Source organism: Coffea eugenioides, chromosome 11, assembly GCF_003713205.1.
Source record: "Coffea eugenioides isolate CCC68of chromosome 11, Ceug_1.0, whole genome shotgun sequence".
NCBI classification, from domain to species: domain Eukaryota; kingdom Viridiplantae; phylum Streptophyta; class Magnoliopsida; order Gentianales; family Rubiaceae; genus Coffea; species Coffea eugenioides.
In genome coordinates this window covers 9136536-9158651 of record NC_040045.1, presented here as the reverse complement: position 1 = coordinate 9158651, position 22116 = coordinate 9136536, and the positions used below count along the sequence as shown (strand labels likewise).

General features: G+C 42.6%; 1 protein-coding gene across 1 annotated transcript; it reads right to left on the bottom strand.

Annotated features, from left to right (window-relative positions):
- Positions 1-356: 356 nt before the first annotated feature.
- LOC113751918 lies at positions 357-1681 on the bottom strand. Its single transcript, XM_027296063.1, has 3 exons — positions 1488-1681; positions 1225-1389; positions 357-1116 (listed from the first exon to the last, which is right to left on the bottom strand). Exons 1-3 carry the CDS (start codon positions 1679-1681, stop codon positions 357-359), a joined length of 1119 nt encoding a protein of 372 aa, XP_027151864.1.
- Positions 1682-22116: the final 20435 nt, after the last annotated feature.

Genomic DNA, 22116 nt, shown 5'->3' with positions numbered 1-22116 from the left:
ATCGCCACCACCACGTAGGCATAATTACCCGGGGCTCTCGGGAATGGGCCAATTATGTCAATCCCCCATTGCTCGAAGGGCCATGGCGAGGTGATGGGAATCATAAGATTGGTTGGCTGGTGGTGCTCAAGGGCGTGATGCTGGCAAGAAGGACAACTAAGGACCATGACCTGGGCATCCACCCTCATGGTGGGCCAGAAATACCCAAGCAACAAAACTTTTTTAATGAGCATTCTGTAGCCGACGTGAGCACCACAAAGTCCCTCGTGTATATCTTGAAGGATTCTCTCGCCTTCTTCTGGCTTAATACACCGCAGTCATGGGCCGAGGTATGACCTCTTATATAGGAGGTCTTGTCAGAGAGCGTACCGAGCTGCTTTACGCTGAAACTTTCTCGATTCAGCTCGGTCATCAGGGAGCTCCCCCCGACTGAGAAATCGGATTAAGAGGCCCATCCAGGTGTCACCGGGGTAAACGGGGCACACGACTTCTTCTAAGTATCTCGGCTCGGCTAAGACTTCCACGAGTACCGACTTGTTCAAGTCAGAGAACGAGGTGGAGGCGAGCCGAGAGAGGGCGTCAGCTCGTTTGTTCTGTGACCGTGGTATCCTTTGGATTTCGAAAGACTCGAAGTGTGCGATCAACTGGTGGACCTTGGCATGGTAGCGATGCATGACCTCTTCTCTGGCCTCATATTCACCCAATATCTGGCACACGACGAGTTGGGAGTCACTGTAAATCAAGATGTGCCCAGCGCCGAGTTTGCGGGCTAGCTGGAGTCCGGCAATGACTGCCTCGTATTCGGCTTCGTTGTTAGAAGCAGCGAAGTCAAACCTTAAGGCATATGAGCACACCTCTCCCTGAGGGTCTTCGAGGAGCAAACCTGCTCCACTATCCTCACTGTTAGACGAGCCATCCACATGCAGAATCCACTGCTGAGGCTCAGCGGTGGCCGGGGTTGACTTATTCATCTCATCGAACGTGAGTTCGGCCAAAAAATCCGCCAGGGCTTGAGCTTTGATAGCCGTCCGAGGTTCGTAAGACAGGTCGTACTCTCCCAACTCAATGGCCCATTTAGTAAGGTGTCCGGAAGCCTCCGGCCGTGATAAGACTTGCCTGAGAGGTTGGTCTGTTCTCAGACAAATGTGGTGAGCTTAGAAGTAGGGTTTGAGCCTGCGGGCAGCATGGATTAAGGCCAGCACGAGCTTTTCTGCCTGGGTATACCTGGTTTCTGGACCCCGGAGGACTCGGCTGACATAATAGACTGGTATTTGTACACCCTCCTCCCTTATCAGCACTGCGCTTACTGCTTCGGCCGCGGCAGACAGGTACAAAACAGCTTGTCCCCTGGCCGAGGCGAGGTAAGCGTTGGGAGGTGGTGAAGGTATTCTTTTAATTGCTCAAAGGCCTGTTGACATTCTTCAGTCCAGGAGAAGCTGTCGGCCTTCTTGAGAATCTTGAAAAAAGGTAACGCCTTGGAGGCTGACAGCGACAGGAACCGGTTCAGGGTTGCCAACCGCCTTGTGAGCATCTGCATCTCACGGATGGACCGAGGTGGAGACATTTCCTGGATCGCTCTCACTTTATCTGGATTAGCTTCAATGCCTCGACTTGAGACGAGGTAACCCAAAAATTTTCCCGAGGTGACCCCAAAGACACATTTCTTGGGATTTAACATCATTCGCGTCTTCCGGAGGACCTCAAGGACCTCTTTCAGGTCAGAAAGGAAAGTGCAGGTCGTCTAACTTTTTAGGAGAATGTCATCCACATGGGCTTCGACATTTCGCCCGATCTGGGACTTGAAAGCTTAGTTGACCAAGCGTTGATATGTGGCCCCGACATTTTTCAGTCCGAAGGGCATGGTGGTGTAGCAGTAGGTGCCTTGGTCAGTGTAGAAGGCCGTATTCTCCTGGTCCTCTGGATTCATTCCGATCTGGTGATACCCTTTAAAGGCATCAAGGAAACAGAGGATTTCATAACCCATTGCCGAATCCACCAGAGTGTCGACCTTGGGCAACGGGTAGCAGTCCTTGGGGCAGGCCTTATTGAGGTCGGTAAAGTCGACGCACATTCTCCAAGCTCCCGTGTCCTTCTTCACCATGACCAGGTTGGATAACCAGGTCGGATACTGAACTTCCCGATTTATCATAGCGGGCAGAAGCTTATCCACTTCTTCACCTACAGCTCGGCTGCGCTCAGGGCCGAGGTGCCTCCTTTTTTGCTTGACCGGGCGTGCTTGAGGGTCAACGTTCAACTCATGTACCATGAAGTGATGTGGGACTCCTTGGACCTCATCTGCGGCCCAAGCGAAAACATCCCGGTACTCTCTGAGAAGATCCACCATACCTTCCTTAACTGGGCCGGGCAGGCAGTTACCGACGCGGATCGTCTGATCCGGACTCGTGGGGTCCAGGGAGACCACCACCACCTCATCTCCGGCCTCTAGTCTCTGGGGCTTCTCAGCTTGCTGCGGATCGAGGCAATCTATCGAAAGGATGTCTGACCTCTTTTCGGATCTTCTATCAGAGGTCGATGGGGAGGCCGCTTGTAAAGTGGCGAGGTAGCACTCCCGGGCAGCACAGACGTCGCTGCTTACCTCGGCGACCCCCGCGGGGTGGGGAACTTAAAGCTCAGGTGGTACGTAGAGTACACCGCTCGTAAAGTTTAAGCGTGGGTCGGCCCAGGAGCAGTTTGTACGAAGAGTCGGCCTTTACTACGACAAAGTTGACGGGGATAGTTCGGCAATGGGGGTAACGCCCCACGGTTACCGTCAGGGTCACCATCCCTTCGGGATGCACAACGTGTCCCCCGAATCCTACAAGAGGAGTCCTTACCGGGGTCATGTGTTCCCTGGCCAACTTGAGGCTCTAAAAAGTATGGAGGTACATGACGTCCACCGAGCTCCCTGGGTCAATGTAGACCTTCTTAATGATATAATTGTTGGTGAGCACCTCAATCACCAAGGCTTCATGACTGCTCAAGGCAGCAGGGACGGGATCGCTGGGTCCGTAAGAGATCACTTCGGACAGGCGAGAGCTCGATTCGGCCTGATCCGGGTTAGCCTGCAAGTAGGTCCTCTTCCGGAAATTCTGGCTATCTCCTCTCGTCGAACCTCCGGTAATTGTATTGATGACCCCGGCTATGTTGGGTCCATACCCTAATCCATGACCTGAAGATCCGTCTCGGGAAGGCCCTTTTGTCTCCTTAGGATCCTCTGGAGGCCTGCAACTGCTTCTGGACGTCCGCCTTTCGTCTTGGCGTTGATCACCCCGGCTGTCTCGTCGGGGTTCATTACGTTGCAGACCTCCACCTCGGTGGATGAACTGCTTCAGGTGCCCCTGCCTGATGAGGTTCACGATCTCCCTCTTGAGATCGTTGCAGTTTTCGGTTTCATGCCCGATATTCCGGCGATACAAACAGTAGAGGTTCGAGTTCCTCTTATTCCTGCTGCCGAACATTTTGGGAGGGGCCTTCCCGAGGTTGTTCTGTTCCATCACGGACAACACCCAGGACCGAGTAGTGTTCAAAGGGGTCAACTCGGACTCGGGGATGGATGCTTTCCCCTTGGAGATTCGGTCGAACACACTGCGGCGGTATCGGTTAGGGCTTTGGAAGCCACTCCCTGCCCCCACTTCACTTCGGCCAGCCTCTTTTCCCCTTCGGGGATCGGTCCTTGAGCGGGTGGTCTGGACCTCTTTCTTCATGCGGTTGAGGTCTTCGGCCTGTATGCCCTTCTCGACCTTCAACCACAGTTCATGGAGTGTGCGGGGATACTTCTTGTGGATCCCCGTATTGAATACTCCGGCAACGAGCCCATGGGTAAAAGCAGCAATGGTGACCTGCTCATTAGGATTAGGTATCTGCACGCTTTCTTCGTGGAACCTCTGGACGTACGACCGAAGTGATTCTCCCGGGTTCTGTTGCATGTTCAACAGATAAGCTGAGGTCCTGGTCGTAGGTCGGGAGGAGACAAAATGGTGAAGAAATTTCTCCACTAATTCCCCCAGGGTTGAAATGCTCATAGGTTCTAAACCCTAGAACCATTTTCGAGCTGTCCCCTGGAGGATTACTGGGAAAGCCCGGTATATGACGGGGTCAGGGATGCAATACAGGCGGAAGGCCGAGATGAAGGCATGAATGTGGTTTTCAGGATCACCTCGGCCATCGTAAGATGGTATCGAGGGGAGCTTGAAGTTGGGAGGAAGCCTCTCCTCGTTAATGTCATCCGTGAAGGGTGAAACCCTCTAGTAATCCACCCCAACTCTCTCCATGGGTCGAGGTTCCTCAGGTCGTCGGCCCAAGAGCCCTCTTGACAATGACCTGGTTAGGGAGGCTACCTTAGAAGTGGCCTTGGAGAATGCTTTCTTCGAAGCACTTCGGCTCAAGCGCTTCCCGTCGGAGTCTTCCTCGGACGAACCTTCAGGGGATCCATCCGACTTCCTTTTAGAGGACTCGGCCTTTTGCTTGCCTTGTCTCATAAGATACCTCCCTAACTCCTCGAAGATGTTAGGGTTCTCGGTCACAAACTCGGCCATACGGGTTATGGCTTCTTCGTTTGCGGGCTGGGTTCTTGGGGACTCCTGCCCTTCGGAAATATCTTCTTGCTGAGTCGCATTACTTTGCTCAGCGCCAATAGTGAGAGCTTTCCTGCTCTTAGAACGCGTAGGCTTCATCCTCTGATGTCTTCGCGTTCCCACAGACGGCGCCAATTGAAGAGGTGAATTCTGACCGGCTGGAGTGAACCGTGTGCTGGTAGTGCTACAACTGGAAAGGTCACGGCGGTTCTGGTCACCTGCTTAGGTTACAAGAGGGGCTAAATCCCCCGGTAGAACTCCGAAGCTTAAGTCAGTTCGGAATTGGGAAAATAGTTAAATAGAAGAGAGAATCAGTGTATGGTTTTACCAGGAAATTGGTCATCCCCTTCTTCAGTAGAAGCTTTGAGTATTTATAGAGGATGGACAGGAAAGAGGGACTGCTGGCACGGGTCCCTAGAGATCTGCCAGGGGCAGAGCATCAAGTTGATGTGATGGGCTTCTACAAAAAGGCGCGCCGGAACAGTTGTCAGAGTCAGGCGGCACATGTCAGGGCAGCTTTATCAGAAGTGTCAGAGGTGTCAGAGGTCATGTCCCACAACTTCGGTGGTCAGGTCTCCATACTTTACTTCGGCCTTATGATAGAAGATCTTGGCCGAGGTGATAGCTGGGCCGAAGTCACGGCCCCGAGGGGACTGCTGAGGCGGGGGTTCCAAGAGTGCCACAGGGCAAAACCCCAGCACTATCCGAGTTGGAAATACCCTCCTCACTTGGCCGAAGTCAATGGCTGAAAACTTTTCCAGAATGCTTGGCTAATTTTGTTTTTTGACTTTAGACTATCGAGAGCATGGCTAAACAGGTGGCCGAAAGTTGAAGCCTAATTTCTTGTGAACTCAGTCCTTTCGGATGGCTGAGGGATGCAGAAAGTGCTTGAAGCTATGGCTGAAAGAGTTCGGCTGACTTTGTATTCTCCAAACTTTCGTGACAATTCACTTCACTGTTTTGTAAACTCACTTTCATCCAATTTAAGTCAGTTTAACTCATTTCAAAGACTTAGAACATCTACATGGCACTTCATGAACACCATTAGACTGCAATCATTAGTTTGTTATCATCAAATCTAGGGAACCAAGTCGTATTGAGCAACATTCTCCCTCTTTTTGATGATAATAAACCAATGATGCTCAAGCAAGGATAAATCATAACATCAATCAAGCATCATTAATGAAGTATCATTTTTCTAAATGACAACATCAACCATGCATCATTTTTCTATTGCCTCTTTTGATATCATCAAAACGAGGGCTGAAGACATCAAAATTCACAAAGTTGACGGCACATACATAAGGAGGTCATGTAGAAAATCAGGCTACAAGTAAGGGCAGCATAGATATAGTACATACATTAACTCCTCCTGAAGGTAAGACTACTTAGAGAATGTGAGAAATAGTAAGAATAAAGATCACTTAGAGAACACATATGAACTTAGAGCACATAAAGTAAGCATTAGTATTAAATAGTGAGAAACTATTTACGAGTGACCAAGGGCTATTTTTGTCTTGAGAATAGAGAAGGAACATACAAAATCCTAGAACTCCTAAGGCTAAACTCGGTTGTGCGTGTGGATGATGGAAGTCTTAGAGGACACATCATGGTTGAATTCTCGCGTACGATTAGCTAACAATGTTTCCTTGGAATCCATTTGGAATGATTGTACAACTTCTTTTGCAATGTTTTGAACCTAACTGATTGCTTTTTCAACATGAGCGACACCTTCAAGAGTGGCTTCACAAGTTGCAGCTTCGGGTTCCACATGTGTTAGGCCAGGAGAAGTTGGAACAGATATTTTACCCTCAGTTTGCTTAGGCTGCTGATTAATCTCTTGTTCATCCTCAATATTATTATTTGATTAGGCTCATCTGAATCAGTCTCACTCTCGAATTCCTCAGGTATGCTTTGTTTATAATCTGAATATTGTGATTGAGCTCCGAAAGATATATTTAACAACTGGTTGTACTCAATACAATCTATCCTCTTTTCTAATCTCTTAAGCTTTTCCAACTACCTCTTTTCAAGCTTAGCTTGCCTTTTCTTCATTTTCTCCATTCGTTGTCAATTTTTTGAAGATAGAAAAGAACTTGACCAGTGTCTTGGGAAAAAGGAAGAGATTGTGGTTGTAATGGAGTACTAGAAAAGGGAATACGGGAAAAGTGAATAGAGGTAGGACCACTAGAGGAAGGAGGATTTGGTTGTTGAGAATGAAAAGGGGAAGGTAGAGGAGTTTTACGAACAAGGTACTTGACTTTCGTCAACCACTCTCTTTTGTAGAACTTAACATGAAGAGACTAAATACATCTATTTTAAAAAATTGTCTTTGTGATAGCTTTATCCGTGAGAGAAATTTTGAAGTGATAGGACATATGAGTTAGGAATTTTCCAAAAAAAGCATGTCTCAACGAGTATCATTGATGCAAGAGAGTATGTACTCACATATGATGAACCCAAAATCTATAGAAATTTCCTTCATAACATAATAAAACAAATATAATCCCATCCTATTTAGTTCACCTCTATGACCATGAGTGGGAACAACAAGATTACAAATAATAGCCAAAATGATATGATAAATAGGATCAAGAGAGGACAGTTTAGCTTTAGCAGCGAATGTAAATGAAACTTTGAAAAACTTTTTGAGTTTAACTATGTCAAATTGATGAGCTTTATTAGCCCAAGTACCATAGAAGAAGAATCTAAACACTCAGGTGATTCTTTGGGCTTACAAAGAAACAACAGATTAATTACTTTCCCATCAAAAATCACGTCAACACCATTCTTAATTACTTTCCCATCAAAACTCATGTCAACTACAGTATTTTTTTTATTCTTTTAGTGATAAAAGTTAATTCATTTTCATCCATCTCTACATCCTTAATATTAAGGGAGAATGAACCCTTTTATTCTTGAGAAGTTTTGAGTGCAATACTTCTCTTGACTCTAACTTCTTCCTCATCTTGCACTTTTGACTTGAGTTTCAACTCATAAGAAGTTAATGAGTTTACAAAAGATTCAATAGGCATAGAATTCAAGTTTTTTGCTTCTTCTATGGCCGTGGTCTTAGTTTCCCAATCATTAGATAAGGTATTCAAGATCTTTCTATTTTTCTCATTCAAAGAATACTCTTTACCAAATACTTTAAGATTCCTAATGATATCATTAAATCTATAATACATCTTATTAATATTCTCATATAGTTCTATTTTGAAAGATTTATGTTTGGTGACAAGCCAACACTTCTTTTGTTCTCTAACATCATCACTACCTTCATGACTTTCTTTCAATTTATCTCATATTTCTTTAATACACTTACAACTTTTAACTCTAGTAGATTCATTAGCATCCAAAACATTACACAAACATTCATTGCCTTTGCATTTAAGGTGAGATTAGTCTTATTTTCAACAGTTAATTCACTTCTAATTTTAGATTTGAACCTACCCAAATCTATATCTAAAATAGTGGCTTCATAAGGACATTCATTTACAATATACCATAATTCTATGTCAATAAATTGTAAAAATATTTTCATACGTCTCTTCCAACTAACATAGTTCACACTATTAAATATAGGTGACCTAGTGATGGATTGATCCTTTAAAAATAATGCAATATTGGTTGCCATATCTATTCCAAAACTAGTTGAACTCAACTCTCTAGAAGACCAAACTCCGATACTAATTGTAAGGTCCCAAAACAAACTAAGAAGGGATGAACTATGCTGACTAAAAAGCTAAGCAAGTGATAGCAAATTTTCACCTAATTGTACTAGCCAAATTAACCTAAGTAATCACACACTTATGCCAATAGAAAACAATAAAGTTGAAGCAATTAAAATTACACAATTGAGTAACTTAAAAGAAGGCAACAAAATAAAAGGAATCGCAAATTGATTTATAGTGGTTTGGCACCCTCTTTGATACCTATGTCCACTCCCAAGCTCTTCCAAACTCGAAACTCAATCTACTATTGTGTTTCTTCAAGATTGGTGAAGCAAACCAATTTGTATATAGAAGGGCTCACCATTTGCTCACACTAAACTCACTGTACTTGAGTCAAAGGATTTTACAACTCTCAAGCTAACCATCTCTAATTCTACAATTGAATAGTCATTGTACAATGAAGATCACAATACTACTTTTCCACCGCACAAGGATGCGAGAGTACAAAGAACGGAGTATTTTCCATGAAAATCACTCAAGGAGAGTTGTATTTAATGTATGCAAAACTTCTTTAATGTTCTAGACTTAAGGTATTTATAGGAGACCAAAATCTAGTAAAAAAGGCTCTACATTAAATGTAGAATAAACTAGCAATTGGACAATCAGGTTGGCCTAAATTTCTATTGGGTGGTCAAAGTGGCATCCGAATTCTGGTTTATTGTGTTGAGCATCATCATTTTGGATGGCCGAAGTATTCCTTAGTGGTCAAAATTGGTGGCCGAAAACTTTTCGACAATGCTTGGCCAATTCTGCCGTTTGACTTCAAACGACCAAGAGCATGGCCAAACAGGTAGCTGAAAGTTGAAGGCTAATTTCTTGAGAACTCAGTCCCTTCGAACTTTCGAGGGATGCAAAAAGTGTTCAAAGTTGTGGCCGAAGACATTTGGCTGGTGGATGATTGTCTTCGGGCATCCAAATAGGTCAATTCTTTTGCAATTCTCCGGACTTTCATAGCAACTTCACTTTACTGTTATGTAAACTCACTTTGCATCTAATTTTAGTCACCTTATCTCATTTCAAAGGTTTAGAACATCTGCATGGGACATTATGAACATCATTAGATTGCAATCTTTGGTTTGTTATGATCAAAACTAGGGAACCAAGTTGTATTGAGTAGCAATACAGGAAATAAATGTGAGAAGAAAAAGGGAAAATAAAAAAACTCTCTGCTATAGTTTGGAATATTTTTTAGAAAAATAGAAAATATAGTAAAAAAATATTTTTTTTTTATTTTTTTAACCATCTATCTATTGGTGTTCCAGCCAAAAAAAACATTTCAATTGGCGCAATTTTATACAATATACAGTTTTTTTTAAAGCTTAAGTCAGGTGTATACTAACAATATATACACTATCACAATTGAATCCATGACATATATATACAAATTAGATTTCAAATTTAAATTTTGTATAATTATCATTCATCTAAAGATGATAGTGTATATACTATCAGTATATTAAAGATTAATCTTTTTTTAAATACTTTTTTTCCTAATAGGAGAGGAGTGAGATTTAAGAGTAGGAAGGGAAGAAGGGGTGGAGCCGAGCCAAGTTAAGCTTTTCGTTTTCGAGCTTGGCTTATTAAGTTATCAAGGTGAGCTTTATCTAACAAGCCAAAACTTGTGTTCAAGTTTGATTTATTAAAATTATCTTGAATTCGAACTTGAACTTGAATTCGACTCATATGATATAAAGGAGGAAAAAACTCAAATTTGCTTGAATATCTTAAAAAATATTATAATTCAAAAAGTTTTACCAATTTAATTAGCCTGTTAAATGAGAAACTTTTCATCAAATATAAGACAGTTCCCAACTTTTTAAACAATACAAAATCCTAAGCAATCAAGACAAGATAAATTTACATAATCACAATGAAAAATTAGGAATGCTAGTTTGAATGTATAAACGAGTTTATACAAACTATTTGCAAGCCGAGCTCATTTTGGAAAATGAGCATAATTTGAAGTTCATGCCTGGCTCACTTAGTTAAATGAACGAGTTGAATTCGAGCTCATACTAACTAAGCCGAACTAAGCTCACAAGTAGCTCGTTCATTTAACAACTCTAAGAAGATAGTATTTGAAAGTCCCGAGACCTCAGTTTTAGCTAATAGACCGAGACCTCCATGGCAATTATTTTTAAATGCCATTTAAGTTTATATTTATTTTATTTAGGCATATACTTGTATAAGCTCTTTTTTGAACTTTTTATAATGCATAAATTTTTTTTAAAAAAAATTAAATGTATTGATCTCTTTATTTAACTTAGAATTATGACAAAATGGTCAAATTTTTTTCTTTTTAATTTTTTGAAACAGAAACATTATTTTAAAAGCACTAATTTTGAATTTGTGCTAAAAGTACTTTCTAGACTAAAAGCTCTAATTTAAATTTATGAAAAAATACTTACCAAATATTTTAAAAGTGTTTCTATCATACAAAAGCAATCTTTAATAAAAGCATTAAAAGTCCAAATAAGCTTAGAGACTCTACCGAATAAAAAAAAGGAGCAAAAACAAAATTCAAATGGAAATTTCTATTTGTATGTGTTAAAATTGTTAAGATAAAATTAAAAATACAATGAATTTACGTAACAGCTCCTAGTTACCAGACCATAACAATTTCAAAAAGAAAAGAAGAACATAAATCTAGCGATTTACAATAAAAAAATATTAATATTAGTTTTCCCAATGAGAGTGTATTGACATAAAAATTTGGACCATGGCACTTTGCACCCCTAAACTATGTGTTTAATCCTACTTTACTCCTTTGAACTAAAAAAATGACACAATATACTCCGCTTTAGACTAGTTTTTCGTAAATCAATTGGTAATAACCAACAACAACACATTATATGCACTTTAGAGGTTTTTTTTTGGTAAGTATTTATCGGTTTACATAGTAATCATATAGTCCTGTCTGACGGGTGCCCAATGGGCACTCGTTAAGATGTACTTTTGGTGTTGAAATTTTCAAAAAGTAAGATTAAATAGAAAAAGTGTATAAATGCAAAGATAGGTAATAATCGTTAGTGTTTGTGTGCATGCATAGTAGGTTATGTAGAATTTTGGTGTGTTAACAAGTGCTCAATATGCACTCATTAGAAAATTCCTAATACATATTATAGTGTTTAATTCCTTATATGGTAGGTTGTTGATTTGGTTGCTCTAATTTTCTACCAAGTGGATCATTTTTCTGTGTGTCACATGAACTTTTTAATTCATATTTTATTTGTAACAATTGATTACAATTCCTTTTACACATCCTTATTTATGGTAAACTATAACTAATCTATTATGAGTTGTCTTTTATATGTTCGTATTAGTTATGTGATTATATCTTTTTTTCTTAAATCAACTTCTAGCTTTCATTTTTTTTTTAATTATGTTCAATCATGTTCTGATATGGAGCCATCTTAGAACTTCATGAATACAAGTAAAATTTGTTTGCTTTGCTCTTTTATGAATGATATAAAAGAGCTTATGTGCTTATAAAGATTTCTTGTCTCAGTTAAATAATTCTCGAAGTATAATGAATGGTACCACGGGAGTGCCACTGATAGGAAGAGTGCCGTTGTTAGGGTTTTGGAAAGACAACGGCTATGGCTGCCTTCCAGCATTCTGCTGGGAGGCGTTCCTCGCATTCTCAGGCGATCCAAAAGAAGTCATTCGCTGCACTTTTCTCGGATGGATCGTCTCAGCCTGCCCTCTTTGTCCAGGCGTTGTCCGCGACCCACAGGGGAGAACCGGCTCTGATGTTCTCACAGGATGCTCTCGATAGGTTGGCCACTCCATGCAAATATGCCTTGGTTGGCAAATTCTCCAGGGGCAGGCCAGAAATGGAGGAGGTGCGCAGGTTCTTTCTTTTGTTGGATTTACGAGAAGTAGCTTCGGTAAGGCTCCTCAACGCGAGGCACGTCTTCATCAAGCTATCCAATGAAGTGGACTTTCATAGAATCTGGTCCAGAAGCATCTGGTATGTCCACGGCTTCCCGATGAGGGTTTTCAAGTGGTCGACGACATTCCATGTTGACAAGGAGCCGTCGGTCGCCCTCGTTTGGTTCCAGTTATCAAAGTTGCCAGTCCACTACTTCAACAAAAAGGTGCTATTTTAGATTGTCTCACTGCTGGGTACTCCTTTGTTTGTGGATTCGGCAATGTCAGAAGTAACTCGCCCAAGCTGTGCGAGAGTTTGTGTAGAAATTGACTTGCTCAAGCCTCAGCCATCAAGAATTTGGATTGGCAATGGCGAGCACGATGGGTTTTGGCAGAGCTTAATTCCAGAAAATTTGCCTCTCTACTGTTTGTACTATTTTCGACAGGGGCATGGGGTAGAGAGCTGTCATGTGCTTCACCCAGAACTTCGGGTTCCTAAACCAGTGGGTATGAGGGCGGGGAGGCCGCGCCTGCAATCAGAGGAAGTGTTAAAGGGAGAGGACGATGGCTTGGTGAAGTCGACAGCAATGAGTGGCCAGGGGGTGGCTACGACGCTGGTCTCCACTCCAGCTCTTGTGGACGAGGTAACTGCTGCTGCGGAGGACACCCAGACCGCTGGTGTGCAGAGGGAGATGGAGCATGCATCTGTAATGCTGCAGGTGCCACATGTGGTGGTGGCTCCTTGTCCTGGCGAGCGGCCATCTCAGCTGGGAGGGGATTGGGACATACCCTCAGAGGGTGTCAGTAGGTGGGCAGAGCAGAACATGGTGGGGGAGCAGTTAGTTGGGGCGTTTCTACTGGAGTGTGGGGTGCTCTTGAAGGCGCACCTGGTGCTGGAGACCAGGGAGAAAGTGTGGCTGATGGGCAATTTGGAACCGGGCATGGGACAGCATTGGGAGGTGAACCGTCACAAAGTAGTGTGCATGTGGGGATGGTGGAAGAAGGACTGGCCCAAGGAGAGCTGGACTTGAGGGTAGAGGTGCCGCACGTGGAGAACAGCGATGTAAGTGATGAAGGGGAAGAGGTTGACTTGCCTCTGGTGGCAAGAAACTTGTCGCCAAGGATGGTGGCCATGCGTGAGCTGGATCTGGCTTCCACGTTACTAGAGTTAAACATTGATTCCCTCGATGGGAAGGACAAGAAAGGAAGGAAGGGAAAGGGGCTACATGCTCAATTCCAATCGGACAGGTAGTTACGGTCCTCAACCTCTCTCAATAACTCTTTCCAGGTATTGCGTGATGATTAATACGCTATTATAGAATATTAGAGAGGTGTCGAAACCTCTAAACTTACGTAGATTGAAAAGCATTATTAGGTTGCATGGTATTCAGTTCGTTGCCATTTCTGAGCCAAAATTAGATGTTTCTCGAGTTGAGTATATCCGCATGAGGCTTTCATTTGACTTTGCTATTGTTAATGTTTCGGAGGACCTGTGGATTTTTTATAATCGTCCTTTTACTTGTTCGGTGGTGGGGAACTCCAACTAGTACATTTCATTGTCTATTTCCTACCCGTGGTTACCGGGGCCCATGATTTTCTCTTTTGTGCATGCTCTGTGTTCGGTAGAGGGTCATTGAGAGTTATGGACAAATCTTTTATCTGATAAACCTCGCTCACTGCCTTGGTGTATTGGGGGGATTTTAACGTTATTGTTGATGTTACTAAAAAACGAGGTGGGCGACCGTTCGCAGTGGCAAAGGGTATTGAATTTTTGGCAAAGGGTATTTGATGCTGGCTTTTCCGGGTTGAGTTTTACATGGTGCAATAATCGGAGGGGGAGATCTAGAATTTAGTTGAGACTAGATAGACTTCTCATTAATGGGGAGTCAGCATATTTGGCCTCGATGATTTCAGTGGTTCACTTAGCACGACACCCATTTGATCATGCTCCACTGAAAATTTCTTTTTCTTCGAGGCTGGACAACGGGCTACGACCTTTCTAATTTCTGAATGTCTGGACATCCAAGCTGGAGTTATTAGACGTCATTAGGACCGCCTGGACCATTGATGTTCAAGGCTTCTCGCTGAGTATTTTGTGCTCAAAGTTGCTGGCAACCCGGAAGGCGATTCAGCAATGGAATAAGCAGCAATTTGGCAATGTTGGTGCCGCGGTTAGGGAGGCTGAAGCTGGGCTAGTAAGGGCAGAGGGTAGCGTGGTCAATTCTGAGTCGGAGGAGGATAACGAGGAGCTTCACAAGGCACAGGCAGACCTTAACAGGGCACTGGCAATTGAGGAACAGTTCTGGAGGCAAAAGGCACGGGTTAAATGGCTTGGGTATGGGGATCGAAATACACGGTTTTTTCATGCAGTGGTCAAGCAAAGGAGAGTACAGGGAGCTATACATAGGGTGAAAGATTCAACTGGGACGTGGGTGGACAAGGATGACGACATAGCAAGGGCGGCGATTGAGTACTTCTCTGACCTCTTCTCGGGGTCTGTGGATTCCAGGAGGGGGAGTTTGATGCATTTGATCCCGAAAGTGGTCACAGGCGAGGATAATGCACTGCTAGGAGAAGTGCCTGATATGGAGGAGGTTCGTCACTTGGTGTTCACCATGGACGGGGATAGTGCTGCGGTGCCAGATGATTTTACGAGTAAGTTCTTTTCCTTTGCGTGGGATATCATTGCTCAGGACGTTCACATAACGGTAGCGAGTTTCTTCTGCGGAAGTGAGCTGCCTAGATTCATCACTTCAACTTCAATTGTGTTGCTCCCTAAGGTTTCGAACCCTCAGGACTTCTCTAAATTCAGGTCGATTAGCCTTTACAATTTCTTTTATAAATTGCTGTCCAGAATTTTGGTAGGGCAGCTGGCCTCGATGGCACCACGAATGATCTTTCCCCAACAGACGGGGTTTTTCAAATGTTGAAACATAACAGACAATTACTTGTTGGCTCAGGAGTTGATGTCAGCCATAGGCAAGAAGGCCAGAGGGGGGAATGTAGCCTTAAAACTGGATATGATCAAGGCTTACGATCGGATGTCGTGGAGGCATATTATCACCATGTTACGTGCTTTTGGGTTTGGTGAGCAGTTTATTGACATGGTCTGGAGGCTCATTTCGAACGTCTGGTTCTCTATTATCATCAATGGGACGTCTCACGGGTACTTCAAGTCTAGCAGGGGGCTACGTCAGGGGGATCCATTATCTCCATTGTTATTTATCATTGGTTCGGAGATGCTGTCACGAGGGTTAAATGGTTCAGCACACTAGCAGAGTTTTATAGGGTTTAGGGTCCCTATGGGCTGCCCTACTATCATGCACCCAACTTTTGCTGATGACGGGCTGATTTTTACTAATGGGTCTTCTACGGCTCTAAACCGAGTTGTGTGGGTGCTCGATGAGTACCAGCAGTCTTCAGGACAATTGGTAAATGCTCAAAAGAGTGGGTGCTTGGTCCATCCGACACTACCACTAGCACGACGCAGGGTGATTGAGCGGATCATGCACTTTTCCAGGCAAGAGTTGCCTATTCGATACCTGGGGTTTCCGTTGTATATGGGTAGAGGCAAAGCATCATACTTTGGTGAGGTGTGCCAGGCAGTGTTGGGCCGATTCATGTCTTGGAAGTCCAAGTTGCTATCCCCGGGGGGTAAAATAGTTTTGACAAAACATGTGCTTTCTTCCATTCCGGTCTATTTATTATCAGTTGTAGTGTGTCCCGCCTAGATCTTCAAAAGAATTGAGCAAGCTTGTGTGAAGTTTTATGGGGAGCGTCAGGAGACGAGTCAAAATTTCACTGGATCAGCTGGTCTCAGTTATGCTTTTCGATTGAGGAGGGGGTGTGGGGTTCCGGAGGCTCCGGGATATGTACTCGGCTTTCTCTTGCAAGTTGTGGTGGAATTTTCAGACTGAAACTTCGCTCTAGGCAGAATTTTTGTGAGAAAAGTACTGCAAGGGACAACACTCGTGTCAGGTGGATGTGAGACAGCAGGACTCGATGACGTGGAGAAGGATGGTGAACATAAGTCGACAGGCGGAGTTGTCCATGGTATGGCTAGTGAATGCGGGATCCTGTAATTTTTGGTATGACAACTGGTTGGGAAGTGGAACCCTCTGTCTCAAAGCTGCGGTGCAATCGAACCTCACCTTCCAGGATTTCATCACAAATGGGGTTTGAGACGTAAATTTGCTAGCTCGCTACATCCCGCAAGAGCTCATCCATCCAATCCTCCAACATCCGATTCCGGAGGGAGAGGGCCGGGACAAGGTTGTATGGCGGCAGACGGCCTTTGGTAGGTTCACTCTGGCGTCGGCCTCTCAGGAAGTCCGTCAAGCTTGGAATTATTCGGTGGTACACTCTCAGGTATGGCATCCTCGAATCCCGTTGAAAGTTTCTTTTTTCATGATGAGATTGCTATGGGGAAAGCTACCTTTAACGGATGCCTTATGGAGGGTGGGGGTCTAATTGGTCTCAAAGTGTCTGTGTTGTCAAATGGGAGCGGGTGAGACCGTCAAGCATGTTTTCTCGGAGGGGCAGGTTGCGCAGGGAGTCTGGAATTATTTTGGTAGGATTTGTGCGGTGTCACAGCGAGGCTCTTCACTGCGGGCTTGGCTTACGGCTTGGTGGATGTCGCATCCTAGGTCGAAGAAAGACCGGTTCCTTTTTTCTGTCCTTCCAGTTTTATATGCTGGCACATCTAGAAAGCGCGGAATAAAGCATATTATGAAGGGGTTCAGATGTGTCTAGCGAGGATTTGCCATGACATTCTGATCGACATGAAAGGGGTGGTCGAGGTCTAGTTTAACCAGCGCCTTGGAGTGCATATGTTTCTTCAGCTCTATGAGGGGATCGCTCATCCACCACCACACTATAGGGTTCAGTTGGTGGGGTGGCGGCCGCCTGAGGGAGGAACCCTAACCTTAAACACGGATGGATGTTCCAAGGGTAATCTTGAAGTGAGTAGTGGTGGAGGAATACTTCGTGATTCATCAGGTTTGCCATTATTCGCTTTCTCGGCCTACTTTTGGGAAACCTCGAGTTTGGGTGCAGAAGTATTGGCCTTGGCAACAGGGCTCCGGTTGTGCATGCAGAGGGGGTTTACCAGTGTTAGCATATAGGTAGATTCATTACTTCTGGTCAGGATTCTTCAACGAAGGCTCCAGTGCCCATGGCGGGTCCGCAGAGAGGTTGAATAGATTTGGGGCAAGGTCGCAGACACGGCGCAGTTTGCTCATTGCTGTAGAGAAGCAAATAGGATGGCGGATAGGTTGGCAAATATGCGCGCTGTTGGTCCTCACCGGAGTCTCAGCATCTACGACCAGTTCAATGAAATGCCATGTTTGGTGCGCAGGGAAATTCGCTTAGATAGGCTAGGCGTGCCTTCGATCAGGAGAAGGAGAGTAGGCTAGCCTGGGAGAAATGGTTAGTCGGGTTTTCCGGTTGTTTCCATTTGGTTTGTTGGAATAAAATGCATATCTCGAATGAATCATGAATGCTATAGGTGCAAAACCTTTATCATGATATTTGGAGAAGATAGATATGTACGTCTAGTAGGAATCTCGAATGTGGTTCATTTACTCTTGGAACTGACCAGCTCGAGTTGTGAATTACCCTATTTTTGGATTCTTATACTCGAGTACCCAAGAGTTGAGAGCATTTGGATGAGAGTCAACATCACGACTGCTTTTGAGGTAAATTGTGATGGCAAAAGTCAAGATGTGGAGGATTCTAGTCTTGGACCTGAGAGTAAACCTATCGAGGAGAGTGGACATGTTTGGCTAGGGTTTCTATAGATGATGGCTAGACTGTCATGTGTGTTTGAGAAACTAGCACTATAGACCTATTTCCCTTCTCTTCTGTTTGTATGGACTTTTTAGGTGTTCATGTGACTTCGAAGTAGCTTAATTGCAATTTCATATGTATGTCTACCACTCTTGTGATATTAGATAACTGTATTTTGGCTCTTGATTGACTACTCTTACCTATACTCTCTTGATACCTATTCTTCTATAGAAATATATGGACTTAGCCTTGATTCCTATCCTTCTGAGAGTGCAAGTTCTGGGGTCTATATAGGGATTTCGAGGAAAAGGGTTTGGATTCTAATCTTGTATACAACCTCTTGGTGAACTTAGGATGACCGCTCAGATTGAGGATGGAAAAAGTACTATTAGGAGTAAGAGGACATAGTTTCTTCTTAAACATGCCTTTTGAAGATGAATATATAGTGGAGAGTGAGTTAAGGTGTGGAACTTGTGATCTAAGGAGAGTTAGTTAAGGTGTGCAACTTGTGATCTAAGGAGTATGATTCAGTGCTTCATTATGTGTATAAAACCCCAGAATGGGAGTAAGTGGCGTAGTATCTTGAGATATTTTCCTCATTGCATTTTGCTTCCATATTTATCTCAGTTGAGACTAGTTAATGGCTAGTTTGGAAGTAGAAAACCTTAAGAGATATATGATTATAGTTTCAACTTGTGATTAGCCACTCCTATCAATCCTTTGGTCTAATTGGCAAGCTGTCATTTGAGTTAAAGTGAAGTGGTGATATGAATAATTTGAAAAATATACATGAGTAAGGAGAGGTTTGTCAAAAGGAGATAGAGTTCTACAAGAAACTAGCTGACCACTGGGAGGGACGGTGAAAAGAAGAGTGCGTTAATAAACAAGGATATGAAAAGATGAGGAAAATATGAGAAGAAACTAGAGGAATTGCGAAATAAGGTACGAAATAAAATTATTGGTGTATTTACCTGCTCAAGTTGTCTCTCCCAGACATTCCTGGCAATCAAATTAAAAGTGTTGAAGGAAACTCCCATGATAGAAAGAAAGAAGAGACACATTAAGGTGAGACTTGGAGCTGTTAAGTGTGAAGGCTGTGACAAGACGCATACTGGATGGCATTATCAAAAACCTAATGCATATTTTAGTTGCAGCAATCTTGGACATCAAGTGAGAGACTGCCCGAATCTTGGAATTCCAGAAACCCTGTGACTAGTTACTCGAGTCGAGCCGGCAAGGGTTTGGTTGATTAGGTAACGAACCCTGGATCTCTTGTTTTGTCAAGTGGAGTGTTATCTCCTCGACTAATCGGTATACTTGAGTATTACCACCCGTGTTTATTGAGGATTTTGGACCTAGTAGGGGGTTTGAATGGTGGACGGAGATTGTAGTTAAGTGGTGCTCTACTGGACGGGTTACTCTACTTGAAAGTTGACGGAGTGTCAACTACTACTTGATCAAGCTCTAGTGAAGCAACAGGAATTTGTCTCTTGAGAGCCATCCATATCCTTATACTTTTAAATGATTATTACTTGTCGTGTTATTGTTTCTTTTTAAAAACTTTTGCACTCGCTCATTTTAAGAGTTCAAGTTTTACATATGGCCAACTTGCTACTTGGGTCCAATTCTTGACTTGTTATGCTCTCTACTTTGCTACTTTGATACTTGCACTTTTAAATACTAGTCAACTTGATATTTGGAACCTCACTGAGTTTTAGCTCACTCTATTCTGTTAAATTTGTTTTCCTTGTAGGGGGTACAAGCGAGGGCGTGAAACTAGTACAGGCCAGCATAGTTTAGTTTTGAACTTTTGTGATTTTACTCACGCTAGTGCTCGGTCAGGGTTGAATGTATCTGGAATTCATATCTTTTGTTATATTTGGGATTGTATGAATATTTGGAATAGAAATGAATGTACATGTACGTTCCAAACTTAGAAACTATTATTTCATTTACTCTTGAGGTTGTAAACTATTTTATTAGAAGTAGGCGAGTGAGTCTTGGCAAGAGCTAGGCAGGTGGTCCGCTAAACCCTGGGGTACACCCTATGGGGAGGTGGGGTCGTCACACTAACATTTTTTAGCTTTGGTATGGTTGCTTTTGAGTAGCTGAAAAATGTCTATTTTGAGTAGCTTTGTGACCTTAAACAAGTGTCCTTTATAGCCTATAATTTGAGGTCTTGATTGAGATGGAATTGTCATGAAGTTATACTTTGAGTTTGGAGGAAAACCTAAAGAAAAATAGGGGTAAATGCTGTCCAATTTGGAATCGTCTTGGTTTCCTTTGATTGTCGGCTGATTTTGTGATGAACTTGCCTAAGATACTTGGTAAACCTTGAAGCCTTACTTATGTGTTGAATTTTAGATGACATGGAGGGTTTTCTTTGGACATTTTCTCTAATTTTAGGGCTGCAATTTTGCTTGTTGGATGAGTTGATAGTGATGAATTTTACCTCATTTTTCTTCAATCTTTTCATGATGAGTTTCGGCCAAATCTTGTTCCAAACCCTTGACAAGATTCTTGTGGGTTGAACTTAAGTAGAAATCATGAGTTTTGGAAGGTAAAAACCTTATATTGTGCTTGTTTCTTTTCAAAAATTCTAGTAGGTTGGCAGCCTAGATTGCTTTGCTGTTTTAGCCTTAAAAATCCTTTCGTTCGGGGTCTTTTAGACTCAATCTTATTGATTTCACTTGTTAAAACCTTGAATTACAATGGGGTGTTGAATTGGGGGTGAATATTATAACTTAAAGAGGTGAACTACCTTTTTTTTTCTTCACTATTTTGCTGCTGGAAATTTGCAGCAATAACATGAAATGTTGAATTCTTTGGTTACTCATGTTTTTTGGGTCCAAATGCTCTCATTCCACTCCAAAACTAAACTTGAATCTTTGCCCTAACATCTACTTGAATTTTCTTTGGTTCACCTAAGTTTTGAATGGTTGGACCATGATATTTGTCTTGGTTACTTCTAGGGTTTGATGGTGAATATGAGAACCACCCAGGGACGAACATTTAGCATTGCTTTAAGTGAGCTACTTTGTGACTGAGATTTATGATTTGTATGACTGTGATTTTGGTTTAATCTGAGTTGGACGAGTGTGTACTTTATCACACTTGGTCCCACTTAACTGTTTGATTGGTTCACTGTTCATTTGAAATATGTTATTTGTGCATGAATTTGACGTCGTTTGGAACTTAATATCCAATGACCACACTGAGAATTTGGGCCCAACTTCATTGATAGTTAATCGAATCGAACCAGTAAGGGTTTGTCGAGATAGATTGACGGATCATGAGGAAAATTGTCATTGATTTACTGAGTACTGGATTTTTCTGATATTTGGTATACTCAAGTATTACCACTAGTATTTCTGTTTGGTGTTCGGGCTCATTAAGGGGTATGATTGGTGGGCAAAAACTAGTGTACAGTAGGGATCTACGGTCAATGTTTCTGCATCTCTAAACGTTGATGGAATATGAACAGGTTTAGATTAAGCTAATGCGATTGGGAATTTGGCTCCTGAGAGCCAACTGTATCCTTTTACTTTAAGCACTCTGTGTTAGTTGTGGTGTTTACTTATCTCCCAAATTAGTGCTTATATTTGATAGTTTAAAGTTCGAACTATGTAATTTTCGATTGTGTGACCCTGTGGTATGTGAGGACCCAAAAATTATTTTATATTTTATTTATTTCTTTGAATACATTTTCTTTACTTTACTTTATTACCTTAATTTTCTAGATATTTTTATAAGTGAGTCAAGTTTTTAAATAATTTTCCTTCTATAAGTTAGTACATATTAAGTTCGTAGTGTATTTTGGAAGTAGGACCCACTAATGAGGTGCATAGTAAATTTAGCAAACAAAAAGGGGTATTTTACTAGAAGGATTATGTGATTAGAAGTACTAAGAGTGGATTAGAGGAAAACCATATGGATTAGCCATTAAAAACAAAGAAAAGACCTTGAAACCCTACGGCGACATTTGTCGACCACCTAACCATCCTTTGACCAAGATTAGTCTTGGCTTTATCTTGAAAAATTTAAGCAAATCCTTCATCTTTTCCCCTTTTCATGGCCGAATCTCCTTGAGAGAAAATAGAGAAAGAAAACTCAAATTCCAACTTCAATCCTTGCTTGAATCTTCAAGA

Coding starts and splice junctions, on each gene's coding strand:
- LOC113751918 (XM_027296063.1), bottom strand. CDS start 1,681: ATGATGTTAAATCCCAAGAAATGTGTCTTTGGGGTCACCTCGGGAAAA. Junction 1,390..1,487: donor CTGAACCGGTTCCTGTCGCT/GTCAGCCTCCAA, acceptor AGCAATTAAAAG/AATACCTTCACCACCTCCCA. Junction 1,117..1,224: donor CTCCGGGGTCCAGAAACCAG/GTATACCCAGGC, acceptor CCAACCTCTCAG/GCAAGTCTTATCACGGCCGG.